The sequence below is a fragment of the Clupea harengus genome, chromosome 16 (genome assembly GCF_900700415.2).
Source record: "Clupea harengus chromosome 16, Ch_v2.0.2, whole genome shotgun sequence".
In the NCBI taxonomy this organism is placed as follows: domain Eukaryota; kingdom Metazoa; phylum Chordata; class Actinopteri; order Clupeiformes; family Clupeidae; genus Clupea; species Clupea harengus.
The window spans coordinates 905,545-932,546 of NC_045167.1; the positions used below are offsets into that span (position 1 = coordinate 905,545).

The window sequence follows — 27,002 nt, forward strand, 5'->3', positions numbered from 1 at the left end:
CTCGCTAACCTAAATCGAAGTGGTCGGGTCTATCACCATGTCTGAGGTGAGCAGTGTTTCCCGGCGACAGCTAGCGTCCACGCTCCAAGTTTTTCCACTTTCCACGGACCAAGTTTGTTGCGCTGTCTGCAACACAATTTCATTTGACATGCACCAGATAATAACATTGTGGCATGATCAAAGTTCATGAGCTCTAGCTATAATGACACGCTATTCCGATTGACTTCTGTAAGACGGCTTCGTATAGCGCCTTCAGACGTTTTCATAAACTTGGGGGCGAGCCAACATCAGCCATACTGTTAGCTACGTTATTATGAGCTTAACTGCGTTACAAACGTTTATCAGCTGGAATCAGTGTATCATTGAATGGAGTAGGGTTGGAATCGCGTTGCGCGCTGAGATAGCGTCTCAGCGATTAGTCGAGAGTTTTCTGAATGTTTACTTTCCCCCGAGTCTTGAAAGGACTGTTTGAGGCCACAGCTAGAAACTGACACGTAGGCCTAATTTTTCAGCTTCTGAGACCTCTCTAAGGCTAGTTGCAGCTCTACATTTTGAAGCTTAATATCAATGTGTGTTGTTAAATTAACACATGAAGAATGAGTATTAATATGTGTATTTGAATATGAAAAAAATATACAAAAACACATTTCTGTCTTATCGTGATAGTTATATTCAAGTTCACCCCTCTGTCCCTAGACCATATGCCAGAGATCTGAGACAAAATGGATACTTATCAACATAAGTTCAATTGCTAATTAGTAGAATTTAAGTGGCATTGTTTTCTCAAGACTTGCATTTTTGCCATATGTTATACTTTAGGTGGATTCATTATTCTGAGTTAAGCATACATGCTTCATGTTGTTCAGTGGAAATACGGCATTCATGGTGGAATGAGCCTGTAATTATGATCATAATGAAAGGTTGTGTTTTTATCTTGATGCAGTGTTCTGCTAAATTAAAAAGCAGAGCAAGTTGGCACGTCTTGCCATGAAAAGATGTTAGTTCAATGTGCCTAGATGCATATACTGTGGTTAGAGTTTCCCCTCATCTTATTGGGAAAGACTGTCCAGCCTATTAATGAAGTGATACTTATGTCATCATTTGACAGGTGTTGTCTGGCTGTGCCATCATTGTTCGGGGCCAACCTAAAGGTGGCCCTCCGCCTGAGCGCCAGATTAACCTGAGTAACATCAGGGCAGGAGCGCTGGCCCGGCGAGCTGCCCAGAGCCAGCCAGACGCTAAGGACTTTCCAGATGAGGTGAGTTGGTGTATCTATATGAGGTCATATGTATAAACGTGTACATATATGTGCGTGTGTCTTATCTATTATTTGTCAACTGTTAAGATGGTTCCCTAAGATAGAGATAGCTAGGATAGTTCATAGCTAGGTTAACTGACATGAGGGCTCACATGTTTTATACGTCTCACAGAGGTTTGCTCTCCATAGCATCCCATTAAATACAATCAGGTGGGAATACACAACGTCACAAGTTACACACAAGAGTTATCTATTCCATGTTTTTCCCTGATACATTAATGGCTTGATATGGGAAGGAGGCTTAATACACTACTGTGTGGGATGATTTACAACTTGGGTTTCCAACTACACTGGGATCAATGGAACTGATGTCTCGTAGCATACTTTACTGAACTCTTCTGGAGGTTAGATGTGAAACGGAAACAGAAACAAAGTGTGTAAAGTGTACAGTAATATTAAGAAACACTTTTTATTGGTTATAATCATAATCTGGAGGAAGTCTAGAACAATCACTCCTTTAATGCTATCTAGACAATAAATTAACCCCCGAAGTTCGTTGATTCATTAATTTAATTTATCTGTTTGTTTGATTGTTTTTATACAATTTTTAATTTTGCTTATAATTTCAATTGACGCTTTTCTTGCCTGGAGAACAGTCATATTTGTTGAATCTACCTGTTATGCCACACATCACGTTGGTGCAAAAAGGGAGCAAAGGATTAGTGTAGTTTGCATGAACATCTAGTATATCCTGTTAGGAACCCAGAGCATCAGTAGCAAATTTGACTTCTGTCCCCTCTAGTGGCTTGTCGTGGCTATTGCATAACAGTCGTTTTCTTCTGTTTTAGCCATATGCTTTCCAGGCACGAGAGTTTCTGAGGAAAAAGCTGATTGGAAAGGAGGTGTGCTTTACTGTGGAGATAAAGACTGCCCAGGGCAGAGAGTATGGCTTGGTCTACCTGGGAAGGGGTAAGAGATTGCATTGGTTTATAAACACACCAACAGACACACTCATGCCCACAGTCACACGTCTACTACTGTGCCTCCTCTTGTCTTACTTTCTACTCAACAGCTCTTGCTGATTAGTGTTTACACTCAAGACGTAGTAGTTTATATTGGTAGATTTCACCTAGTTATTTTCAAGAGCTGATTTCTATGGCAGATTCTTCTTATATCTCTGCAAGCCTTGATGTGACAGCTCAAAGTAGGACAATTATGTGAAACAGCAGTGAATTAAGATTAAGAGACTGGGTAAAAGCAAATGTTTTGTCAGTATGTTTTAATGACCTCATGAGATTTCATTCCAATAAAACAAAATGCCTTTATTAACAATTCATTGTGAAGCTATGTTGGCTCTATTTGTTCATTCTAATCTTCAGTGTTCAGTTTTGTACATTTGTCCCAATGTAATTTGGGATCTATCCAACCACTCGGATTTGTGCACATGCTCACTTGCCTGTTAACACCATTATTAGGAAACACTTCTGATGTTTTGTTGGTAGTTTTTCTATCTTTCATCCATTATGCTTTTGTTAAATGCTCAAATCAAGTAAATATTGTCAGTAGTATCTGCCACAAAAATATCAATGTTAATGGTTATTATAAGTAACAGACTGCTGTAGGAACCCCAAACAATGACTCTCCATGTATCAATTTTGAATCCATTTCTTTCTTGTTTCCTTTCCGTCTGCAGACACGTCAGGAGAAAGCCTGGCAGAGTCTCTGGTGGTTGAGGGTCTTGCCACAGTTCGTAGAGAAGGCATCAGAGGCAACAAGTGAGACTCTTTGTATTACTTTTCCTGTTATTGTTTGCACCACGAAAAATATAATTAAAAAAAACACCAGAGATGTCTTGTTCTACTACACCTGCTCATTCTGCTCATATCTACCAGCAGATGGCAGTGTAGTTCCACTAATTAAGCCCAACCTCTTGGTAGGAACATCTTTAGTGCACACACATACCTGCATGTGAATGTCTGAATTTGAATGCCTCATCAGCTTTCTCTCAGATTTCCCCTTCTGGCGAAGTGTATTTGGTTGATGAGCTGTTTAAAATGGATATTCAATGGAGTCTCAGATCAGGTGATGATATTTCACAGACTGTGACATTTTGCTAAATGCTTGCTAGTGTAAATGCCCTGGAGAGAAGAGTTCTTACTAACATTGAGCATACATTTGAGTGCTATGCCCTTTCTCATTAGGCTACATTGTTGCTGATTGTTCCGTTCAACTCTCCAATCACCCTTGTCACCTCTGTCATCTCACACCTGGGGTCAGGGTTTGCCGTCAGTGCCAGTTGATTAGGCTGGGAACAGTGGCCATCACATGTGACCTCTCTCCCTGTCTCTCACATAAACACATAGTTGATTAGATTTAGATTTGACAGAGATTGTCCCCACTCACAGTGGGACTGGGCCCTGGGCCCTGCCAAAAGAAAAGGTAGGCACTGTTTAATAATTAAAAATCATTACTAGTTATGCCACCCCAGTTGCCCAGAAGAGCTGAGCTAATGATTAGTCCCCTCTTTGGCACTAATGGCAGAAAGAGAAATCGATAAAGTGCACAAACACACAACAGACACGTCCTTATTCATTCACCAATCTGGTCTTCTTAGGGCTGTAGGTACTGTGAATGCATCAACTTAGTGGGGCTATATCCTCAGTGGTCATTATGTAACTCCTCTGAGTCTCCTGCCTGCTAAGAGCAGCTCCACATGTGTTTTGAATGAGGTCCTTCCCTAATGCCCCCCCCCCCCCCCCCCCCCCCCCCCCCCCCCAAGGCACACGGGGGTATCCTGTAGCAAGTCACTTAGAGCTGGGCAGGTCATGTCAGGGATTACCATACAGTTCTGAAGTTAGTGTTTCCAAGTTCAGATTCAACAAATAAATGAAATCTGTTCTCTTTGAGATTCTCTTTAAGAATATATATTTTAAGGTTACTTTCCTAAAATGATATATTCCAGCCTTAAATGTATTCCATGGCCTGAAATCCTTTATCCCTCACACTGTGTTTCTGGGTGTAGACATGAACATATCATTAGCATATAAGAAAACCACAGATGTGTGCCTATCATAATTAAACGTTTTAAATTTTTTTTTTTTTTTTTTAAACATTAGCAAAACGTCCATCTTTGCATTTTGCCAGTAGCGTTTCTCAGTCCCAGCCCCAGGCACTGTGTCTTTGGTCCAAAGTGGAACACACTATGATCAGGGGTTTATTAGTTGATTTTAGTCGAAGCATTTGAAGATATCAAGTGAGTGCATGAACCTTACAGAAGATGCAACAGTCAGTCTGCAGTAAGTTCAGTCTCCATTGGGTTCATGAAGTGGATTTAAAGAGGGGTGCCAATGCTGAGGTGCTTGGGATTGGGAAATACTGCTGACAAAAGGCTAAGTGTCAAGGTATTTGCACTCGCTACTTAAAAGATGGACGAATAAGTCTTGTGTCTGTTGAGATAATTATAGGGTCCAAGAGGCTTTTGAAGTAGATTTTCTTCCGGCACATTTTGAAGTCAAATTTTCAAACCAAAAACTCAGTAAGCAATTATGGAAAAAAATTAAATTTAAACGTCTGGAGAATTCTGTTAGAATTATAAATGTGCTTGTTGTGTGAATATGAACTTGAATGCAGATTATTAAACATGTGATATTGTTTATACTGCTGTAGTTATGCATTATATGATATAATTATATTTCAGTAGGATATCTGCAGTCTGTTAGCTTTTCAAGATGCAGTGTGCAATTCTCAAACGTCTGATGTTTGAGCTAAAAAATACATAAAATCATTGGTAAAAATGATTGAGCAGTTTTGTAATTGGTAAAAATTCTTGAGCAGTTTTGTAATTCTGCATTCTTCCGAGAATTAAATGAAAACAAATAGAATTCGTTTTTGCTTGATTTTGGAAATCTCTGATGTGATCAGTCAGGCTCTAGTGGAGTTCACATGAAATGGCGTTGTGTCCGTCATTTCTCTATGGCTTTTCGCACTCAAAATAGCAGAAATTACATTTCCAGCTGTTGAACTGACTGCTTTAAAGGGAAAAAAACTCTTTCTGAAAGTGAATAGTTTGTGTGGATGTTGCTTGAGTGTTTTTGGGCTTGTGTCCAGTATTCCAATTAGCTCCATACTGCTTCAGAACCCACTGCCTCGGCTCTGCTCGGCTCCGCTCTGTGTGCTGAACGGGTTTTAATTGAGTCCCTGTTCCCTGCTCATTCTTCCACTCCTTCTTGTTTTTGCGCTTGTAATGAGAGCGAGAGCTCATTTGCACAAAGCCTTCTCAGAAGTCCTCTCATCCACACTCTGATTTAACCCTCTTTTGACAAACTTCAGCAAAATTGAATTATTTTTTTTATTAATAATAATGGAATTAATTGAGACACATGTCTGGCATTGATGAGTAGTAATGTCTTTACAGGAGTTCATGCCCTCAAAAAGGGCTTCATCTCCTCTCCAGTTAGACACACTGAGCACAGCAACACAAAACTCAGACTTCTTATTGTAAACGTTTTTTAAAGGTTTGTGAGGCCTTCCCTCACTGTGTGTAGCATCGCCTTGGCTTGGACTCCTCATTGGCAGACAGACCCATTGATGGGTTGACTTTTTTTTTATTTTCTATTTATTTTAGTTTTTTGTAGTGGTAGTTTTGTTTTTCTGGCTCTGTTCCACAGGGTGGTTTCTATTACTTTGGCTCTTCAGACTGTTTTACCAACCCACAATTCCCCTTTTTTTATTTTTTATAACCTCACAATTCCTTTCACACATCAACAGTTTGTCCACCATACTCGATTTTGGCCCCCTTTATTTCGGAGTCATTATCTGTTTTGATCTTATCTTATCTGCTTAACTGACTTCATTTGCTTGAGCTAATAACGAGCAAGCTAGCTCGCAGACTGATGCATTCAGTAATATATTTGGTGTTCTTACATTTCCGTGGGATCCTCTGACCTGGAAGCTATAGTGACTAGCCTCAGCAGCTAGTGGGAATGATAAGTGTGTTTATCTCTTCACATAATCATGCCATAGAAAAGACTTGATAGGCCATTTATTAATTGTATAGTTGTGACTGACTTTCTGCCATGTTTCAAGATGTAACCTTTAACCTTGAAGATGTAAACTTAATGTTTATTCTTATTAGAATTGTATTTATTTAAAAAGGAACCTCTTTCTGTGTCAGACTCACCCTTGCATTGCCTCTAGGACTGAGTGTTTGTCTGTCTGGTTTTGTTCTGGAGAGGCAAGCACCGATTTAAATGTCTGTTTGTTATAATCACAATGTCTTTTTTGTTTGTTTGTTTGTTTGTGTCTGTGTGTGTGTGTGTGTGTGTGTGTGTGTGTGTGTGTGTGTGTGTGTGTGTGTGTGTGTGTGTGTGTGTGTGTGTGTGTGTGTGTGTGTGTGTGTGTGACACTTTGTCCACTGCAGTCCTGAACAGGCCAGACTGTGTGATCTGGAGGACCAGGCCAAGGCTGCTCGAAAGGGGATGTGGTCAGAGGGGGGTGGTGCCCACACCATCCGTGACCTGAAATACAGCATTGAGAATCCCCGCAACTTTGTGGACTCTTTGCATCAGAAACCAGTCAATGGTGAGCCAGCCACCCACCTGCTAGCCACTACTTTTAGCTTTCTTCTTCAACAGACACATGTCAAATCATCTGAAGGCTGCCAATGGCTTTCCCACCCGAAGTACAGAACTACATTGTATAGTGCGACTGATGTAATTAGCTCTTGTTCACATGGCCATGTACCATCAAAATGAATTTTGAATGACATGAAGGTTGCTATAAAAGCAAGCTACCAACGAAAAACACACCTTAAAATGGTTAAATCTTTCAGAATGTAGATTTCAGTGTATTAGCACCTGGAAGTACAGTCACAGAAGATGCACGTGGTCTTAAAGCAAGAGCAGCCTTTGGTATCGCATTAGAAATCAAAGCGTAAATGTTTTCCTGGAGTTCAGGCTGTGACCAGCTGCCTTTTCCTACCTTTTTTTTAATTTGTACATGTAGTCTTTCATGTAATTAACATTGCGTTACTTCGGTCCGTCATGCAATTCTGTCTTTGGAAAAAAAAAACCTGTGCCCGTATTCAGAAAGCATTTGATCTTACTGCCTAGAGTCCTAAAAGTCACACTAAAAGTTTCTATCTAACGGTTTTCTCATTAATCCCAAATGCATATGCAGAATCACAGAAAAAATATTGTCTCAATCGTTAGGGAATAATTATAGCGCATTCTGTTATTATTTCATTTGTAGCCTATGTTTGTTTGTTTGTTTTGTTTGTTTGTTTGTTTGTTTGTTTATTGTTCTTTGTGGTAGGCGTATACTCGCCAGCATTGACCGGTCTCTCACCAACCCATCGCGAGGTCATTGAAAGCTCCCGCATGACTCTTGACCTCAGCCATGGCAACGGGGTATTTCCTCTTGACCTCAGCCATGGCAACGGGGTCTTTCCTCTTGGCTCAGGAGTTCTTGCTATTCCTTAGTGAAAGTCGGTCTGAGCAGCGTTGTGAAAACGGTTAATGAGAGAACATTTAGACTTAGGAGTACTGTTAGTTTACGAGAGAACTTTTAGTGAGACTTAGGAGTACTGTTAGAAGGAAGAGCAAATGCTCTCGGATTAAAGGCCCTGGTTTGCGCAGGAACACTCGATTGAAACTGTGGGTTCATAGATGTATGTCTTTTTTTCACTCTTCCTAGCCATCATTGAACATGTGCGAGATGGCAGCGTGGTGCGAGCTCTTCTCCTGCCTGATTATTACCTGGTGACAATCATGCTGTCTGGTGTCAAGGTGAGTTCACAGCGCGCTTGCCATCAGTACTTTACTGATTTCCCTCGAATCCGTTTTTGTGTGTATTCCTCTCTCTTGATCTCTCATTAGCTGGTAGTGTTCGAGTCTTAATGCCACATGTATGTGCATATCCAGTGTCCAACATTTAATCTGGTAGTGTTTGAGTCTTAACGCCACATGTATGTGCATATCCAGTGTCCAACATTTAATCTGGTAGTGTTTGAGTCTTAACGCCACATGTATGTGCATATCCAGTGTCCAACATTTAAGATGGTAGTGTTTGAGTCTTAATGCCACATGTATGTGCATATCCAGTGTCCAACATTTAAGATGGTAGTGTTTGAGTCTTAATGCCACATGTATGTGCATATCCAGTGTCCAACATTTAAGATGGTAGTGTTTGAGTCTTAATGCCACATGTATGTGCATATCCAGTGTCCAACATTTAAGTTGGTAGTGTTTGAGTCTTAATGCCACATGTATGTGCATATCCAGTGTCCAACATTTAAGTTGGTAGTGTTTGAGTCTTAATGCCACATGTATGTGCATATCCAGTGTCCAACATTTAAGCTGGTAGTGTTTGAGTCTTAATGCCACATGTATGTGCATATCCAGTGTCCAACATTTAAGCTGGTAGTGTTTGAGTCTTAATGCCACATGTATGTGCATATCCAGTGTCCAACATTTAAGATGGTAGTGTTTGAGTCTTAATGCCACATGTATGTGCATATCCAGTGTCCAACATTTAAGATGGTAGTGTTTGAGTCTTAATGCCACATGTATGTGCATATCCAGTGTCCAACATTTAAGTTGGTAGTGTTTGAGTCTTAATGCCACATGTATGTGCATATCCAGTGTCCAACATTTAAGATGGTAGTGTTTGAGTCTTAATGCCACATGTATGTGCATATCCAGTGTCCAACATTTAAGCGAGATCCAGATGGCATGGAGACCATTGAGCCGTTTGCTGCGGAGGCCAAGTTCTTCACCGAGTCCCGCCTCCTTCAGAGGGACGTCCAGATCATCCTGGAGTCCTGCCCCAATCAGGTCATCCTGGGCACCATCATGCACCCGGTAGGAATGGACACCCAGATTGCCCTTCTCCTTTTGAAGAAATGTTTTTGAATCAGGTCTTGATGTAGATAATGAAGACATTAATACATTGACATCTATGAAGACATTAATACATTGACACATCTATAAAGACATTAATACATTGACATCTATGAAGACATTAATACTTTGACACGTCTGAGGAGTAGGGTTGGGTACCGATAATCGGTACCAATATGGAACCGGTTCCAATACAACCGGTACCTACCCGGACCGAAATGCAACGTAGATTTCGTTGCTTCATTTCGGTGCCTGAGCCAATTGAAAACGGTTGCTAGGCAGATTCCGCGGGGCACATGTAAAACTGCCCCAGCTCCCAATGTAAACTTTGTCCTGTGTCGCTCACGCTCATTGGTGTTTTCATAGCAACAGTCTTATGACAGTGAAGAGCAGGCAGCATTTCACAGAGCAAGCACAAACAGAACTAGCCATCAACCTTTTAACAGAGAAAATACCGAAAGGTAAACGGTCAAAAGTGTGGCTGTATTTCGCACCAAAATATTCAAACATCGCGACGAGCAGGAAATGCAACAAAATAATTGCGTGAAAAGAGGGGAGAGAAGGCAAGAGTCAACGGCAGATCAGCAACTGAAGACTGAAAAATAAACAGAGATGACAGCTAACCTACGGCAGTCTCTTAAAGGGGCAGTACACATTTTCTCGTACTCAGTGTATTCAAGTAACAAGATTAACTATAAACAAGATAGAAAAGATAGGTAAACAACTCATAAAATGGTGAAATTTCATGAAATAAATGCAAACAAAATAATACATTTTTGACTCCAAAGGCAAATACGCTCATATTTTTGCAAAAGAAGTTTGAAGCTGTTTTTTGTATTTATTTATATTTATTTAAGTATACTATAAACTGTTGTTTACAGTTAATATAATGTTCATAGTTTGAAGTTAAAAAGTTTGAAGCCAAGTGTTTTGTATGTATTTATATTTATAATATACTTTAAACAGTTAATATATTGTTCAATTTGAAGAAGAAAAATTGAATTGAACAAAAGAATTGCTGAAGTATTGAAGCTGTAGTGTGCGTACAGAGAGTGTGTGTGTGTGTGTGTGTGTGTGTGTGTGTGTGTGTGTGTGTGTTTTGTATTTATTTAAGTATAGTCTAAACTTTTGTTAACAGTTCATATATTATTTAAGTCTTAAGTTAAAAGGTGTTTTGTATTTATTTATATATATAATCTACTTTAAACAGTTCATATATTTGGCAATAAAGCCTTTCTTAAATGTTGTCAATCGTATTTTTTTAATTTTTTTTTTTATAAAAGTATCGGTTCCGGCACCGTTTAGGCACCGGTATCGTTTTAAAAGTATCGGTTATGTATCGGATAAAAACCAAACGATACCCATCCCTACTGAGGAGACATTAATACATTCACACATCTATGAAGACATTAATACATTGACATCTATGAAGACATTAATACATTGACACATCTATGAAGACATTAATACATTGACTCATCTATAAAGACATTAATACATTGACATCTATGAAGACATTAATACATTGACATCTATGAAGACATTAATACATTGACACATCTATGAAGATATCCAAGTCTGACAAATTACTCCTTATTTACTCTTCCCTCTGTGCTGCCCCCTAGTGGTGTTTCACACCTGTGTGTGTGTGTTTCATGTGTGTTTCACACTTGTGTGTGTGTGTTTCATGTGTGTCTCACACCTGTGTGTATGTTTCATGTATGTTTCACTCCTGTGTGTGTGTTTCATGTGTGTTTCACACCCTTGTGTGTGTTTCATGTGTGTCTCACACCTGTGTGTATGTTTCATGTGTGTTTCACACCTGTGTGTATGTTTCATGTGTGTCTCACACCCTTGTGTGTGTTTCATGTGTGTCTCACACCTGTGTGTGTGTTTCATGTGTTGCAGAATGGGAACATCACGGAGCTCCTGCTGAGGGAGGGCTTTGCACGCTGTGTGGACTGGTCTATGGCTGTCTATACTCAGGGTGCAGACAAACTGCGAGCCGGTGAACGGTCAGTATTGGTCTTTGGAGAAATGAATTGTACAGCCATGCTGTGTTGCTTAGAGACAACACATAGAGTAGGTGTTACCTAGAAGATTCTAAGAGTAAACTTTCAAATCTACATCGCAAAACCCCTTCCCTCCCACAACAACAAACCCATCTGTGCTCTGGTACCTGCCCTGCTTCAGTCATCCTCTCATAGAGCTGTGTATGGGGCAGTAGACCATCTGTGCTCTGCTACCTGCCCTACCTCAGTGATCCTCTCATAGAGCTGTGTATGGGGCAGTAGACCATCTGTGCTCTGCTACCTGCCCTACCTCAGTGATCCTCTCATAGACCTGTGTATGGGGCAGTAGACCATCTGTGCTCTGCTACCTGCCCTACCTCAGTCATCCTCTCATAGAGCTGTGTATGGGGCAGTAGACCATCTGTGCTCTGCTACCTGCCCTACCTCAGTGATCCTCTCATAGAGCTGTGTATGGGGCAGTAGACCATCTGTGCTCTGCTACCTGCCCTACCTCAGTCATCCTCTCATAGAGCAGTGTATGGGGCAGTAGACCATCTGTGCTCTGCTACCTGCCCTACCTCAGTGATCCTCTCATAGAGCAGTGTATGGGGCAGTGGAAGGTGCAGTGCCAGTTTAGGGGTTATCATTTCCAGGGAGCTTATTGCAAGCATGCCCTACAGCAACCAGAGCCTGCAGTAGCGGCAGTAGCTGTCCTCAGTGCAAAGCTGTTTTTGTGTTATCTTGATTTAACCAGAAGGACAGATATCCATGGCTGAAAGGCTGTGCTACTTAGACTGGCTGTTCAGGTGGGTTTGTATTGTGGGAGTGAGTGACCTGAGCAGGATGTTCTCTGAGTAGATTTTCATGTCTTTTTCTGTGGGCTGTTGTTGTCTTCCAGGGGTGCTAAGGAACGCAAAGTGAGAATCTGGAAGGACTACGTCGCTCCCACTGCAAACATGGATCAGAAAGACCGACAGTTTGTTGCCAAGGTGATGAGAACGACTGTATGTGTGTGAATGTTTAAAAAACCTGAGCTAGAAGGTTCTTAGTTGTATTGGCAGCCATTCATGTAGAAGTCTTATTTCGAGCTCACAGCAATGGGTTTCTCCTCCTTTTTCCTTTTGCGCTCCTGTCCTGCTGAGCTGCCTAGCGAGCCTTTTCATTAAACGACTGCATGATTGGTTGTGGTTGCTCCACCCAGAGCTCCTGCAAGCACCAAGAGATATACCACATACCATTTAGAGCTTTTTAGAGAGGCACTTCCAAAGTTAAGAGTGTTTGATTTAGCTCTATCACCTGCTTGGAATGTGCTAAGCATATTTTAGGCCAAGCATAACTATCTCCAAGTAATATTTATGTGGTTAAGGTCCAGTGATCTGTAGCTGAGATACCACATTTATATTGTAGGCTTTAAAAAGTGCAAGTCTAATTGACCTTTAACTGCCACTGAACATGACTTTAATGGAGGCATGGTGCATTGAGTTTTTACAGCTGAAAGTTTCCCCGAGTTTTAAGTGGAGATAGGATTTTATTTTTTTTTTCCCCTGAGTTGAGTCCTGAAAAATTCATGGCTACCATTTGGTTATGTAAAGGTGTTGCTGTGCAATCTGCTTACAGAATGAGTTTCTCTAGAAACTGCGACACACATAAAAACCCTCAATGTGTCTTTTATTTATTTTTTTCTTCTCCTGAGCCAGAAAAGACTAGTGCTCGAGAATAAAACATTTATGCCAGCTTCAGCTAGTCTCGGATCTGTGAGCGAGGCAAATGCCTCATTCCCGCTCGCACTGAAAGCCATTTATTTACCTTTTATTTACTTTCATGGTGTCGCGTGGGAATGGGAGAAAAAAAAACATGACCGTTAATCTCTCCCCTGGCGACCTAGTAACATTAACCGTTATCATCTGACACGGCTCCAGTGGGAATTGGAACCATTTTCCCCCTTCATTCACTACATTGACATCAGAGGAAGCTCTTGCCCCAGTGATGTCATTATTTCTCTCAGAATTGTTTAATTGCTGTGTGAAGCATTTCACTTCATCTACAAATGGTTATGAACACTTTGAACCCAAGACTGCCTTTTATTGCTGAGCTGATACTGATACTGAAATTTGCTTCAGGCTATGCAGCAAACAGTGTTGCCTGGTTGCTATGGTCGCCTAGTTGCTATGCCAGCTAACTACCTAGCTAGCTAAGGAAACTTAAAATAAACTTAAACGGTTTAAATGGCAGAGCTGCATTTGCATGAAATGATAGCTATTTATCCAGCTGACATCAGTCTCCTCAATTTAACTTTAAATTATAATATAAAAGTGTAGAAACCCTCACAGTGCCTATGCAGCTTTCTGCTTGATCCCCAAATACATACGTAGGACTTACCTTTAATATGAACTTATTAGCTGGTATTACACCACCCCACTGCCTCATTCTGCCCCACTGAATCTAAACTAAACCCCACTGCCTCCTCCTCCTGCCCCACTGAATCTAAACTAAACACCACCGCCTCATTCTGCCCCACTGAATCTAAACTAAACCCCACTGTCTCCTCCTGCCCCACTGAATCTAAACTAAACCCCACCGCCTCATTCTGCCCCACTGAATCTAAACTAAACACCACCGCCTCATTCTGCCCCACTGAATCTAAACTAAACACCACCCCACCCACCCCTCATTCTGCCCCCACATTCAAATTCTTGTTGGGGCTTCCTCAGTTTCAAAAGTGACCCCCACTACACCTGTAGTGTCTGGTACTGAGCACCAGGGGGCACACATCTCCATCCAGGCACTGAAGTGGCACCCAAATGAGGCACTGGAATCTGCATTGTGACTCGGTCCGGTCGAGACCGGTTGTATTGGAATCAATGCCATATTGGCATCGGGGTTCGGTACCCAACCCTAGTTTCAGCTCAGTTTTCTCCCTCATGATGCAATCGTTGAGATAGGGGTTTACTCCGAATCCCCACCATTCTCTGTGCTCCTTGATTTAGTTTAAGATGCTTTTGTGAAAGATGTATATGGTGTAGGCGTCCTCTGAACTTTCTTTCTCCTCCCCTCCTGTCCTGGAGGATTGAAATCAGACACACACAAACCGTGAGTGTGGCAGGGTCTCTAATCTATTCAGGTTGTTTTTTTGTGACATGGTTCATGAGTACTATAGTATAGAGCATATTTAATATGGTGTTAGTTTGCGGGTGGAGGGTCTTGGCTAGTTTGTTGGCATTGCTCACTGGACTGCAGGAGTGTGTTTCCCACATGACCTGCAGGTGGCAGCACACACACATCACAGTAATGAGTCCAGTGACTCACGGCGTTTGGACATCCCTCTTGGCAGACTGCAGAGAAGTGCTGTGCATATGCAGCTGCTAATTAAGCAGCAAATGTACTGGCCAGCCATTTTCTGCTCCTCCACCTCCATCTCAACACTCATTTCTCTCCACAAAGGGGAGGGCTGCGATCTCAAGGCGATATGACCTTGTTTTCTTGTGTGTGTGTGTGTTTCAGAGTGAGAGAGAGAGAGAAAGAGCCTTTACTGTGTGTGTGTGTGTGTGTGTGTGTGTGTGTGTGTGTAAGAATGTTAGGGGGCTACATCCTCTTATGAGGCCATATGTGATGATCATGATGGTTTGCTGATTGCACAACATAAAGTGTTTTTCTTGACTGAAATCTCAGTTTTGCTCTGGCTAATGGATGCTTTGAATGGTTGGAGGTATAAGTATCATAGATTTTTTTTTTTTTTTTTTTTTTTTGTCCATAATTGACTGTTTCTCAGTTTGTAGACATTTTGTGTTGGGTGTGTCTGTGCCTGTGAAGAGAGGGGGGGACCTGCTTCACTGAAGACTTCAGTTGTGGTGCTCTGTACAGCTGCAGTGGTGACTGGGGTATGTGAGGGTACAAGCTGTGTTCTAATGAAATGGAGGATGGCGTATGCTCTCTAGTCATGGACACTGGATCCAAATATGTCTCCCTGAAGCAGCAGTAGTGCATCCCAACCCCCCGACTCAACCTTGGCCAATCACAATCTCGTGTGCAGGCTGAACCTCTTGACAAATGGTCAATGACTGGTGCCAATACATACCCTTTCCCTAATCATTTCTGCCTTGGAGCAACTCTGAAAATCTTCCTCCAATCGGCTGTGGCATCAGAAGGGGTAGTGTTGGCGAGTGTGTCGGCTCTGCCGCTTCTGTTCTTCTGGAGTCCGATCAGTCACTTCACTCATCCAAAAGCCCGATCTCTCCTCAGGGAATGAACCCAATATGTAATATGTACCCAGTCCTTCCTGTATTTGAAGAGCGCTGCAGAAACAGCCTAAATTCTTTGGCATGAGTCAGAATGCTGCTTTACTCCCCCCCCCTCCCTCCCAGCCACACTGGCTTGGATCAATGTGAGGTGTTTGTGTTGGCTGTCTGGTATGGTGTCTTCATTCTTTCACATGGCATCTTAATAGCCTGATAATAGTGGGATCAAAGCATGTGATTTCCTTGTGAGATGGCAAAAGATATTTATTAGCATTTGTGTCTATTCTGATGGCTTTATTTCCGCTTTCTTTTTTTGCTTTTGCAACTCTGATAAACCCACAGAACAATTTTTGTTGGAGCAAGACCTTCATTTTGGTAAACACTTCTTTCTTGTCTTCTTCTGTCCCAGGTGATGCAGATACTCAACGCGGACGCCATTGTTGGGAAGCTGAACTCCGGAGAGTGCAAGACCATCCACCTGTCCAGCATCCGACCCCCCAGACTGGAGGGAGAGGTAAGGGTTAGGGTCGGACACAAGAGTTCTGGGATAAAATACTGGAGGAATAAAGTGGACAGCTGTTGTAGATGGGTGGGAACGGTTGGAACTGTGAGGACTTGTCATTGGACCTACCTGCTTCCATGCCACCCTGGCCATTTGTGAGATTGCAGAGCACTGACTGGGCGAGGCAGCGGTTTTGAAAATGTAGAACTGGATCCTTTTCTCTTCTACTCCCTTGGTCCTTTAAAAAAACAGGGTTTACATGGTTATGAAAAACTTTATGTTTTGGAAAATGGCAATTTCCAAGCCTAGGGAATTTAAACTATATTGGTTAAACACTACTTGTGTTTGGGCAAGTCAGTCACATGACTTTATTTTCTGTTGTTCTCTGTGTGGGCTAGTGTCAGACACCTACCTGAGTTGCCACATCTACTTTGAGGAGATGTGAATTGGTGCAGGGGCAGGAAAATGCTGATTTTAACAATGTCTGCTTGATTTGGAGAAGTATAGGGCAGTTTCTCTCGGACACCGCTGCCTTCTGAAGTTAATGTCAGTGTTACTGGACACTTTTAGTTGCTTGTTTTATTTTTCAGACATCGTTGCCTCCCAGTCATTTATGTTAATTACGGTTGCACAGTGGAGTTCTCTCAGGGTTTGACACATGTTGACCTTCTGGAAACATCTTACTCGTGTGTCAGTGTTATTTAAAGACATTTTTATTTAAATATACTGTACTCTGGTACATTCTGACATGGATTTTGTATTCTTATTTTTCACGTGTACACAGACGTCACACAATCCCTCCAGGTTCTGCGATCTTGCATTCTCACAAATTCAAGGATTTCCCGCAATTTGCAATTTTCTGTTATAATTACCGCAAGATTTCGTCTGAAAAATGCAGTCATGGATTTTTTGCATTATTTGCAATTGCTTTTATTTAACTCTAAATCACTGCAATTTAACCGCAATTTGGCCATGTTTGGCCGCCACAATCACAACAAACCCTGGCAAGATCCTGGACAGATCATTTTGACATGTCCTTTTTAAAGAGCATGTTCAATTTTAATGTCAATTTCTATTGCAATATTTATTTCTTAAAAGCTGTGTATGAATGTATAAGAGTGTAGCAAGTACAGTCCCAGGGGAGTTATGGGGGAGGTTTTCTATTGAAAAAAGAAGAGTTAAATATAGCGGTGAGGATGAGGCCTGGGGGATTAGCTGCCTTGTGGGTGAACTTTGACCTTGCTGCAAACTGATGAGTCTGCGAATGATAGAGTTAGTCTCTTTTGAGAAGCACTTTTCCTCCGCAATGAATGACATCATTAGCCTGGCTAGTGACTAATACGTATTCTAACTCTATTTTAGCCAAATTGGGAGTTAAAATCTTTATCTGTACAAAGCTGTCATTCAGATAAATACACTTCAAACATGAGCAGTGTGAGCTGCTTGTGTCTGGGGACTGTTGAGAGCATTTTGATCCCAGTTACCAGACTATAGATTTAATCAGATTACGGAATAGCAAAGATAATATCCACAGCACTAAAGCACAAGCTTTTATCGCACATTTAAAATAATAAGTTCAAATCATTCTTATCCAGGGAGAATTTTTTTAAAAAAAAAAACCATGATCACAACTCTATGTATGTATTCATTTGTTGTCTAAATGTGTCTGCCTGAAAGCACGAGCCAAGTGTCCCTTTGATGTCATTTCAAATGAATGCATTAGGGAGAGTAGGATTTGGAGTGGAGAGGCTGGATTGCACTGCTGAACGCCTAGGGATGCAGAGGTTGGTTTCTATCGTGATCAAGAACTGATCACAAATCCTCCGAGAGATGACAAGCAGATGAGGTGGAGGAGCGCTCGTCTCTCCGTCTCTCCGTCTCTCCGTCTCTCCGTCTCTTCATTGCTTATTTCCCTCCATTTATTTTCTCCCCATCACCTCCTCTGCTCTCTTCATTGCCCCCCCCCCCCCCCCCCCCCCACACACACACACACACATTCACACACACACACACACACACACACACACACACACACACACACACACACACACACACACACACACATTCACAGTTTTATTCCCATCTTTTCAGTCTTATTATGCCTCCTTCCATCCTGCCTTTCTCTCTCTCCCTCTGACAGAGAGGTAAGAGTGTCAGAGATCACACACACACACACACACACACACACACACACACACACACACACATCCCGACCCCCCCTCCTATTCTTGTGGGAGTCGTCTCTCTTCCTTGGTCCAACCCTGAGCTAGCTGTGTGTGTGCTCTCTGGCTGCCTCTCTCCGTACTGCCGTGGAGTTCTGCAGAGGCTGCGGCTGGCTGCACCAGATGCTTTGACAGCATGCATTTTGTGCTCCAGTGCACAGTCGTATGTTAGGGGCTGCCTGCCTGCCGAGTGAGCGCAGAGCGCAGAGCGCAGAGGGCTGCTTTGGCTTCACTCTACCACTCCTGGTGGATCTGCCTGAGAGATCACGGCAGAGAGTCATGCATGATCCAGACATGTGCGCCCACCCTCCTCCCGTGCACCCAGAGAGGGCAGTGTGTCCTTGAGTCAGGCACACGCAGTTGGATGGGTACATGCTGGGAGACATTTTGACTTGCGTCCTTAAAGGGATGTCAGGGTATAAGGACACAGAAATTTTAACAACCTTTTAAAAAAAGAAAAATGCTGCTCTATTATTTGAAGGGTACCTACATGGGGAGTTTCTTTTGTATCCAAAAGCATCAAATAACCTATTTAACCCTTCCCTATTTTTTTTTTTCCTAAAATGTTATTTAGTAAAGGACAATAGAATAAGCATTTGGAAAAAAAGCATATAGTGAACCGCTTGGTTCATTTCAGAGTATATTCTGATGAAGTCTTAAGGGTGCTGGTGGCACAGCATGTTTCAGACACCCTGTTCATATGGGCAACACATACAACAGGTTTGTCCTTATTGTTGGATCTGAAGGTAACAGTGGGAGGGCCAATCTGTACACATATAATACAGAGGGGTCTGTTCATACCTTTGTTCAGGTCAATGGTTCCCTTCCCCTTCCTAAGACTGAACCTTTTCACAAGAGAATGTTCGAGTATGAAGAGTATTTACTGAACTCAACACACCAATTTCAGTATACACACCAATTTCAGTATACACACCAATTTCAGTATACACACCAATTTCATAGTGACTATGTATAGGCTAAGTGATATTTACTCGAGAGATGTTATCCCAATAACTCTATACACTTGTGCAAGTGCCAATGTTAATTGTAGATATTATTATTATTATTATTATTATTTGTATTTATTTCATTGCGTATTGCTCAGCTGGACTCTCCTCACACATGATGTGAAACCCCAGTAGCTGGGAGCTCTCACACTAACTACTGAAGTGTAGGTATGATTGAAATACTCTTGGGTGCCGCAGGTTCCGCTGTGAGTCTTGACCACACTATTGCTCATGCAGATCTAAACATTTCCCCATGAATTCTCAATTACCATTTTGGATGCATTGAAACTAACTTGCATTACACAATGCAAAAAAAGGATCTGAACATATTGGGCGTCGCATTTGAACAGGGGTAGTTGTTACATGTGTACCCAGACAGAATCTGTTCTCAGACAGTCTCCCATGGCAACCATCTGTTACTGGCGGAGCGATGATAGCAAAATGTTGATTCATTTAATTAAAAGGCTGAAGTCTCTAGATGCTGTTTTTGAAACGGTAATGCCGCTTTCTTCAAAATGTGCACACGAAACATCGGAAAGTTCCTCTGCCTATTATCTAATTGTTAAAGGAATTACATTGGGAAAAACTTTCATTTACATGCATATTCACCCCCTTCCTCAAGTGCACAGTCACAGTCACACAGAGATAGACTGTGACAGCTGCTGCTCAGCCTCTCCCTTCTATTTGCCCTGTAGTCTTCCCAGAGGGCGGGACTTCCCCTCCTGGAGGGCACAGCGTTCCCCTGTGATTGACAGGGTGTGGACCCAATGTGAAGTGAACAGTGCAACGTGACTTCACTTTCAGGCCTTATTTTTATTTGATTATTTTCCTCTCCTGTTCTCCCCTTCAACTGAACGGAGCGGGTCTGTTTTTTTTTTTCCTTTTAGCGATATGTTCTATTTTGAGAAGTACGTTCCAGTCAGCTCTTTAAGGCTTTGCAGCAGGACCAACTAAAGCAGGGTGAAGAGAAGACTTATGCCAGGGAGTTATTAGTCCTACGTGTGTGTGTGTGTGTGTGTGTGTGTGTGTGTACTTGCTCCATTTACTTACTTAAGCTTAATGTGCTAGTTTAGCAACAGCCATTGAGATGAATAGAGAAGCAGTGTTCAGGTTTCAGTGTTTGTTAACCCCACTGATTATGAGAGAGAGAGAGAGAGAGAGAGAGAGAGAGAGAGAGAGAGAGAGAAAAAAAAAAAGGGGAGGGAGAGAGGGAGAGGAAAAAAAAAGGCACTGCACACTCTGCAGAAGAACTCCAAGTACACCGATGAGCTAAAGCATTATGACCGCTCACAGATGAAGTGAGATGAGTCACATCCTGTTGTATATGGGGCTATGAACCATGTCCACTGTCTGAATGACCTACAGTACCCTGGCAGAACAGGTACATCCTTGAGGAACAGGTGCACCCCTTTATGGCAGTGGCGTCTTTCAGCAGGATAATGCACACTGATACTCTGCACACATTGTTGGGGAATATGACTCGAGTTTTCCTAGCCTCCAAAGTTGCCAGATTTCAATCTGAGCAAGCATATCTGGGGATGTGGTAGAATAACAAGTGCACTTCTTGGTGGCTCGACCTCAAATGTCTTGGTGACACATACCACAGGGCACCTTCAGAGGTCTGTTAGAGTCCACGCCGTGGCTGGTCAGAGGTGTCTTGGTGGTGTGTAGAGGATATTGGGCCACATGAAGAAAGCACTGCAGGCCCCATGAATCAATAGTGCTACACCCTAAAATCATGCTGAGCCCTTTTTTAAAGCATAAAAACGGTATTTCATGAAAAGACCTGGTGGGATCTCTTTCTGCGCATGGTGTGGAGGTGGCGTAGGCATACTGGTGATTTTGCAGATAGGCGACACCGAGAGGGACTAACGGTGATGCAAGTAGGTTAAATGGTATCAATCCGTGTGGTCAAGAGATGCCAGTTGTGTTACGCTGCTATTATTACTCAACAACTGGCACCACGTGTCTCATTTATCCGGCCCGTCCATGAGAATGTTGTGCCTCATATGAGAATGAACCAGAACCACGAAAGGTCAAAAAACCTCTTTTATAATTTGGTGGTTAACCCTGAGGGCTATTTTTTCTGTAAAATGGCCATGACCTTGTCATTTGTCTGCTAGGTTCAATGTCGTCTCACACCTGAGAGCAGTTGAATGCATGCAGTTATTTCAGTAGGGCAAACAAAAACGCTTGGCAGCCTGCGTCATGCCAATTTGATGACGAGCCATCGTGTTAGCGGCCTCTGGTCAGTGTTGTATTTTTAGGTCCGATTCCAGAGCGTTTCTGACTAATCCTCTCTGCTGTTGGCTCCTGTGAGTGTGGTACCTGTTGTGGTGAGCAATCTCACCAGTGGCTCATTTCTCTTCCATTCTCTGTCACGTGGAACCCTTCTGTGATGCGTCACCCTCATACTGAGAGTGGGTAATGAGAATAACAAGATGGTGGAAAAAAAAAAACAACATTTAATGTACAGTCTGCGATTCTAGCAAAAAAGTTGGGATATTTTAGCTCAACGGCCAATCAAATTACACCTCTCCATTCCGTTGCCCCTGAACCAACGTGTCAGTTGGCTGGAATTTGTTTATGGGTCAGCCCAAGCCATTTGTTTCCCAAATACAGAGCCAGGACTGTCTACGTCAGTATTTTTTATTTTTGAGCACACACAGAACGGACAGCTGGAGGACTGGGAGGAGCAATTAGCTGAATTTGACAAAAAGTGTTTTTGCTCTTTCTTTTGTTGTGTTTTTCGTTTTTCTCTTGTTCGTTCAAATTAATATTTTCTGTTTGTGGCTTTTTTTGCGTCTCTTTTGTGTGGTCTCTTCCTCATTTTTGCTTGAGGTGAGCTGTTATCATATGTAATGTTTCTCAGTGTAGCCACTTCTTCTCTTTCTCTGAAAGTTTTCTGACTTCCCTTCCTCCTATTGTAGTCACATACATTGTGTAGGACTGGAAGAACATTATCTTTTACTCATGTTATCATATAGATAGATAGATAGATAGATAGATGGATACTTTATTAATCCCGAAGGAAATTTAGGTCATCCAGTAGCTTATACACTTAACTTAACTCACAAACATACATACACAAATCACAGTAGAAAAACAATACACATAGGGAGAACATGTTCACAGGGAGTGGGGTGTATACAGGTATTATACAGATATTACAGTGTGCAAAAATTGATCGTGTCAGTGTTGATGTTCACAAGGAAAGTAGTGCAAAGAGTGCAGAGAGATAGTGTTCATGTGCTTGTGTGGATAGTGCAAGGATTGAGTGCTTGTGTGTGTGAGGATAGTGCAAAGTGATATAAATAGTACAGTCTGTGCAATGGGCTAGTATAGCCAGTAAAAGAGTAAAAAGATGGACAGTGGTATGGGAAAAATGGAAAAATTAAGAGCTGAGAAGAGGATGGGAGACTGAGGTAGACTCATGCAGAGAAGTCCATCTCCCTCCCCCTCCCCTTCTGCGTGGCGTTGTAGAGTTATGTGATGTGATGTAGGGATATGTAATGTTTCTCAGTGTAGCCACTTCTTCTCTTTCTCTGAAAGTTTTCTGACTTCCCTTCCTCCTATTGTAGTCACATACATTGTGTAGGACTGGAAGAACATTATCTTTTACCCATGGGTCAAGTGCTGTGTGCGTGGAGCCAATCGATGCCTCTTTTGCCACCCACAACGATGGAGGCGTTTCAGCCTCTCGTCTGACAGAACTGAGCTTCCCCTCCATTTCCAACACCCACTCCGTCTTCTCTTCTAGTCCCACTCCAAAGCTGTGACCTCATGCAAGGTGACATGATATACCCCTTTCCAACAAGCACTGAGACCCATGTGGCCTCCTCCCCCGCGGGTGTGTTTGGATGACTTCAGGGAGGAGGAATCACTGCTTATTTACAGGCAGAGGAAAATGGGCTGTCCTCTCTCTCTCTCTCTCTCTCTCTCTCCCTCCTCCCTCCCTCTCCCTCCTCCTCCCTCCCTCCCTCCCTCCCTCCCTCCCTCCCTCTCCCTCTCCCTCTCCCTCTCCTCTCCCTCTCCTCTCCCTCTCCCTCTCCCTCTCTCTCTCTCTCTCTCTCTCTCTCTCTCTCTCTCTCTCTCTCTCTCTCTCTTCCCGGACAGGATTGCATTGCTTGTCTGGAGACAATCACGCTTCCTTTCTCTGCCTTCTCCGCGGTCCTAATTGGAACAGTTCTTGGCCATCTTGACGATTTCTTTCTGCCTCAGTGCATGCGTCCACCTATGTGTAAACATATCACACCGGCTCATTCATTTTGTACCTTCCTGTCTGCCCTGAGGTCATGTCTGTCCACTTCCTGTCAAGACGGTGTGTAGGTTAGAGTGCTTGTGCGGTATGCCTTCAGCACAGAGAGAAGACTGTGAACGTAAACACAATCTTATCAAGCTGTGACTGGTGGTACTGTACTGGCCACACATCAGAGCAGCAGAGTAGTTCTAGTCTTGTCTCCTGTCTCTTGTCTCTGATCTCTTTACCCATAGAGGGACCAGTGTCGTCTCTTGTCTCTTGTCTCTTGTCTCTGATCTCCTCATGCTCTTTACCCATAGAGGGACCAGTGTCTCCTGTCTCTTGTCTCTCTTGTCTCTTGTCTCTGATCTCTTTACCCATAGGGGGACCAGTGTCTCTTGTCTCTGATCTCTTTACCCATAGAGGGACCAGTGTCTCTTGTCTCTGATCTCTTTACCCATAGAGGGACCAATGTCTCTTGTCTCTTGTCTCTTGTCTCTGATCTCTTTACCCATAGAGGGACCAGTGTCTCTTGTCTCTTGTCTCTTGTCTCTGATGTCTTTACCCATAGAGGGACCAGTGTCTCTTGTCTCTTGTCTCTGATGTCTTTACCCATAGAGGGACCAGTGTCTCTTGTCTCTGATGTCTTTACTCATGGAGGGGACCAATGTCTCCTGTAGACCCTTGTCTCTGATCTTCCACAGCCTTAGGCAGCCGTTACACTGACCAATGGAAGAAGTGACAGGACCATGAGCTGTTTCGTTAGTTTGATAAGGTCTGAAAGTGAAAGAGTTGACATAGCAAACGTTATGCTAGCGACCAGCTTAAACTTTCAGATGAAATGCAACTCTCACCAGTGACACTTCAGAGTATTCTTGTAGCATTGCACACATTCTGACTAATCAAAGATGTTTGATTCGTAAAAAAGAGGATGGGATATCATTGCACAAATTACTCACATTTAGCAACCAGAAGGATGTCACCGTTTCAGGATGTCATCAGTTTCTGCTTTGACAACTGAAACGTATAAAAATATCTTTATTGATTGTTTATAATCGTTTGGATGCAATGCAAGTCTCTTCCAAAATGCACACGGATTCTGTTTCTGTGCTGTAGAAATGTGCAGAGTATTGTGGTGTTCTGTCATTCAGAATGGTCTGTTCTGTACTCAACCAGGCCCCACATGACAGGGCTGTTAAGTGGGGAAAACGAACCAATCCATGTTTTTTGTTTTGTTTTATTTAAATGAGGATTGATATGGGGAAGAAAGAGGGGGGGGGGGGGGGCTGGAGTTTAGAGCGGAGTCCGTTGTGAATCCTCATTTGAATGAGTCTAATTGTCTCTGAAGCCTGTTCTGTCTGTTCTGTTTTTCCCCTGCAAGTCTTAACCATGTGCTGATCATTCTGTTTGTCTCTCTCTCTCTCTCTCTCTCTCTCGTCTCGTTCTCTCAGGAAAAGATCAAGGACAAGGACAAGCGTTTCCGCCCACTCTACGACATTCCATACATGTTTGAGGCCAGAGAATTCATGAGGAAGAAACTCATAGGAAAGAAGGTATGCACTGTTGCCCAAACATCTTCCACCCTTTATATAAACCCAGGTCATAAAGCTACATATACGCTCCAAATGCAGTTCTATGATCATTTATCCCAAGAACAATTCTTTGTGGTTCCAGATCACCTGTTTACTCTCAGTTGTGTGGTGACCCTCATGTTTCATTGTAGGTTCCTGCGACCCCATCATAGCTAATAGGAAAGGTTATAGAATGGGGGAGAACCAGCTGTATTGCCATGTTAAGCCAAAAAAAAACACACAAGCATCGTTAACACTCACCATAATAGGAGCGAAAAGGAAAATGATCCAATCCAATTGTTCTCATGCTACGAGACCCACAGTTAACATCTTAACCTCACCAGTAATGCTCTGGAATGAATTTTTCCGTCTTGTGTTCTGTCCCATAATGGTCTCCCATATCCTGTCAGGTAGTGGGGTATAAAGATGGCAAGGTATGCCATGGAAATTGCATGTTCATCATGTTTTGAGCTCATTAAAATGTAATGGGATGCGCAGAGTGGGCTTTATGAGGGGGTTTATTGCACGGTTAAAGTGCTGCTGTTCACTGGCCGTTAAGTGTTTATGCCTGGCGTAACAAGAAGGGAGAGGCGGGCTGAATACATTGCAGCATGTGTGTGTGTGTGTGTGTGTGTGTGTGTGTGTGTGTGTGTGTGTGTGTGTGTGTGTGTGTGTTCAGGCTTTTCATCAGCAAGTGCTTACACTACTCTGATATGGCTATAAACGTCGGGCCACCCTGCACTCCAAGTGCACTTTCATGTTCTGGTTTGAAGATATAGTGGGAATGATGAAGCCGTGGCAGCACTTTAGGGTAGTAAGTCAACAAGCCAGTGATCCCACATCTCGATGCTCGCCGCCCCCCTGGTTGATGTGGGGTATTCCACATATGGGACAGAGAGAGAGAGAGAGCGAGAGAGAGAGTAGATGTGTTTGGCTGAGGGGGCAGTACAGATTGAGTTTCCTTGTAGAGCTAGGACTTACACTTAGGAATAGTAGACTTAAGAATATGTGTATTTGTAAGAGCAAACATCTGTGTTGCTCGAAGTAATGCCGAAAGTGATCAAATGACATTGCCCTTTAAAGCCCCATTATGTAGTCTACGGTATTGTTGTTACTATAAAGGTAATTCACTTCTTGCTAGGTAGGCCAAAATACATCCAGTACTTATGTACATTGTTAACAAATATACAGTAGCATTATGACCTAGAGGGAGGGAGCTAGCATCAGCTAACTGAGCCAAAACAGAAGAGTGTTGCTACAGTACTGATTTCAACAACGAAACAAGTAATCTCTTTCTCCCTCTTGTGTATGAGTACTCACAACATTCTCCATTTCATAGTCTAACATCCCCGAATAAACAACAGAAGAGACACCGAGAAAAGTTACTGAGAAAATCTTCAACTTTTAGATTAATTTGTAATGAATATCTGGGTCATCCAAGTACACAGAGCTTACAGAGCACATAGGATAGATGTATTGCAGAATCTGAAGCTCAAACTTTTGGTTTTCAATAGAGGGATCACCCCAACAAGTTACTACTTGTCAGCTTTTATTCTGACACAAGTCACTTATGCTATTATTCTCTATTGATTTATATTACCTATATAAATGAACAGTGCTTTTACTTGAGTACAATACTTCTGTGTAACCACGGAAAAGAATCGATGGTTGTGCGAGAGCTCTACAGAACTGGACAGAAGTATGAGAGTGGCAGATTCTTCAGAACACTCATAGGTCCTGGAATGCAAGGAAAAAAAGACTTAAAAGACTTAAAAAAAACTGCATAATTTATCGTTTTTCAAATCTTTCTTCTAATTTGTACTAATCATATAGTTCTACGTAATGTTCAGACTTGAGGGGAGATCATTGCAGATTATTTTGTACAGGCTGTCTGTATCTCCAAACCATTCCCATGTATTCTCTCTTTGTTGTTGCTAGGACACGAGTCTGTCTATGAATAAACTCATAACGGCCTTTGACTGAAGGGCAAGCCGTTAAAAGTGCTGTTGTCTTGTGCCCGTGTCCTAGCAACAGCAAGGACACAATTAGATAAAAGT

General features: G+C 42.4%; 1 protein-coding gene across 1 annotated transcript in view; it reads left to right on the forward strand.

The window, feature by feature from the left end:
* snd1 (staphylococcal nuclease and tudor domain containing 1) overlaps positions 1 to 27,002 on the forward strand; it is a 165,555-nt gene that overhangs the window by 910 nt on the left and 137,643 nt on the right. Inside the window, 10 exon segments of the mRNA XM_031582313.2 lie at positions 1,109 to 1,258; positions 2,107 to 2,227; positions 2,952 to 3,033; positions 6,678 to 6,838; positions 7,952 to 8,043; positions 8,959 to 9,117; positions 11,065 to 11,171; positions 12,067 to 12,157; positions 15,813 to 15,917; positions 24,826 to 24,927. Coding sequence (XP_031438173.1) covers positions 1,109 to 1,258; positions 2,107 to 2,227; positions 2,952 to 3,033; positions 6,678 to 6,838; positions 7,952 to 8,043; positions 8,959 to 9,117; positions 11,065 to 11,171; positions 12,067 to 12,157; positions 15,813 to 15,917; positions 24,826 to 24,927 — 1,170 coding nt within the window.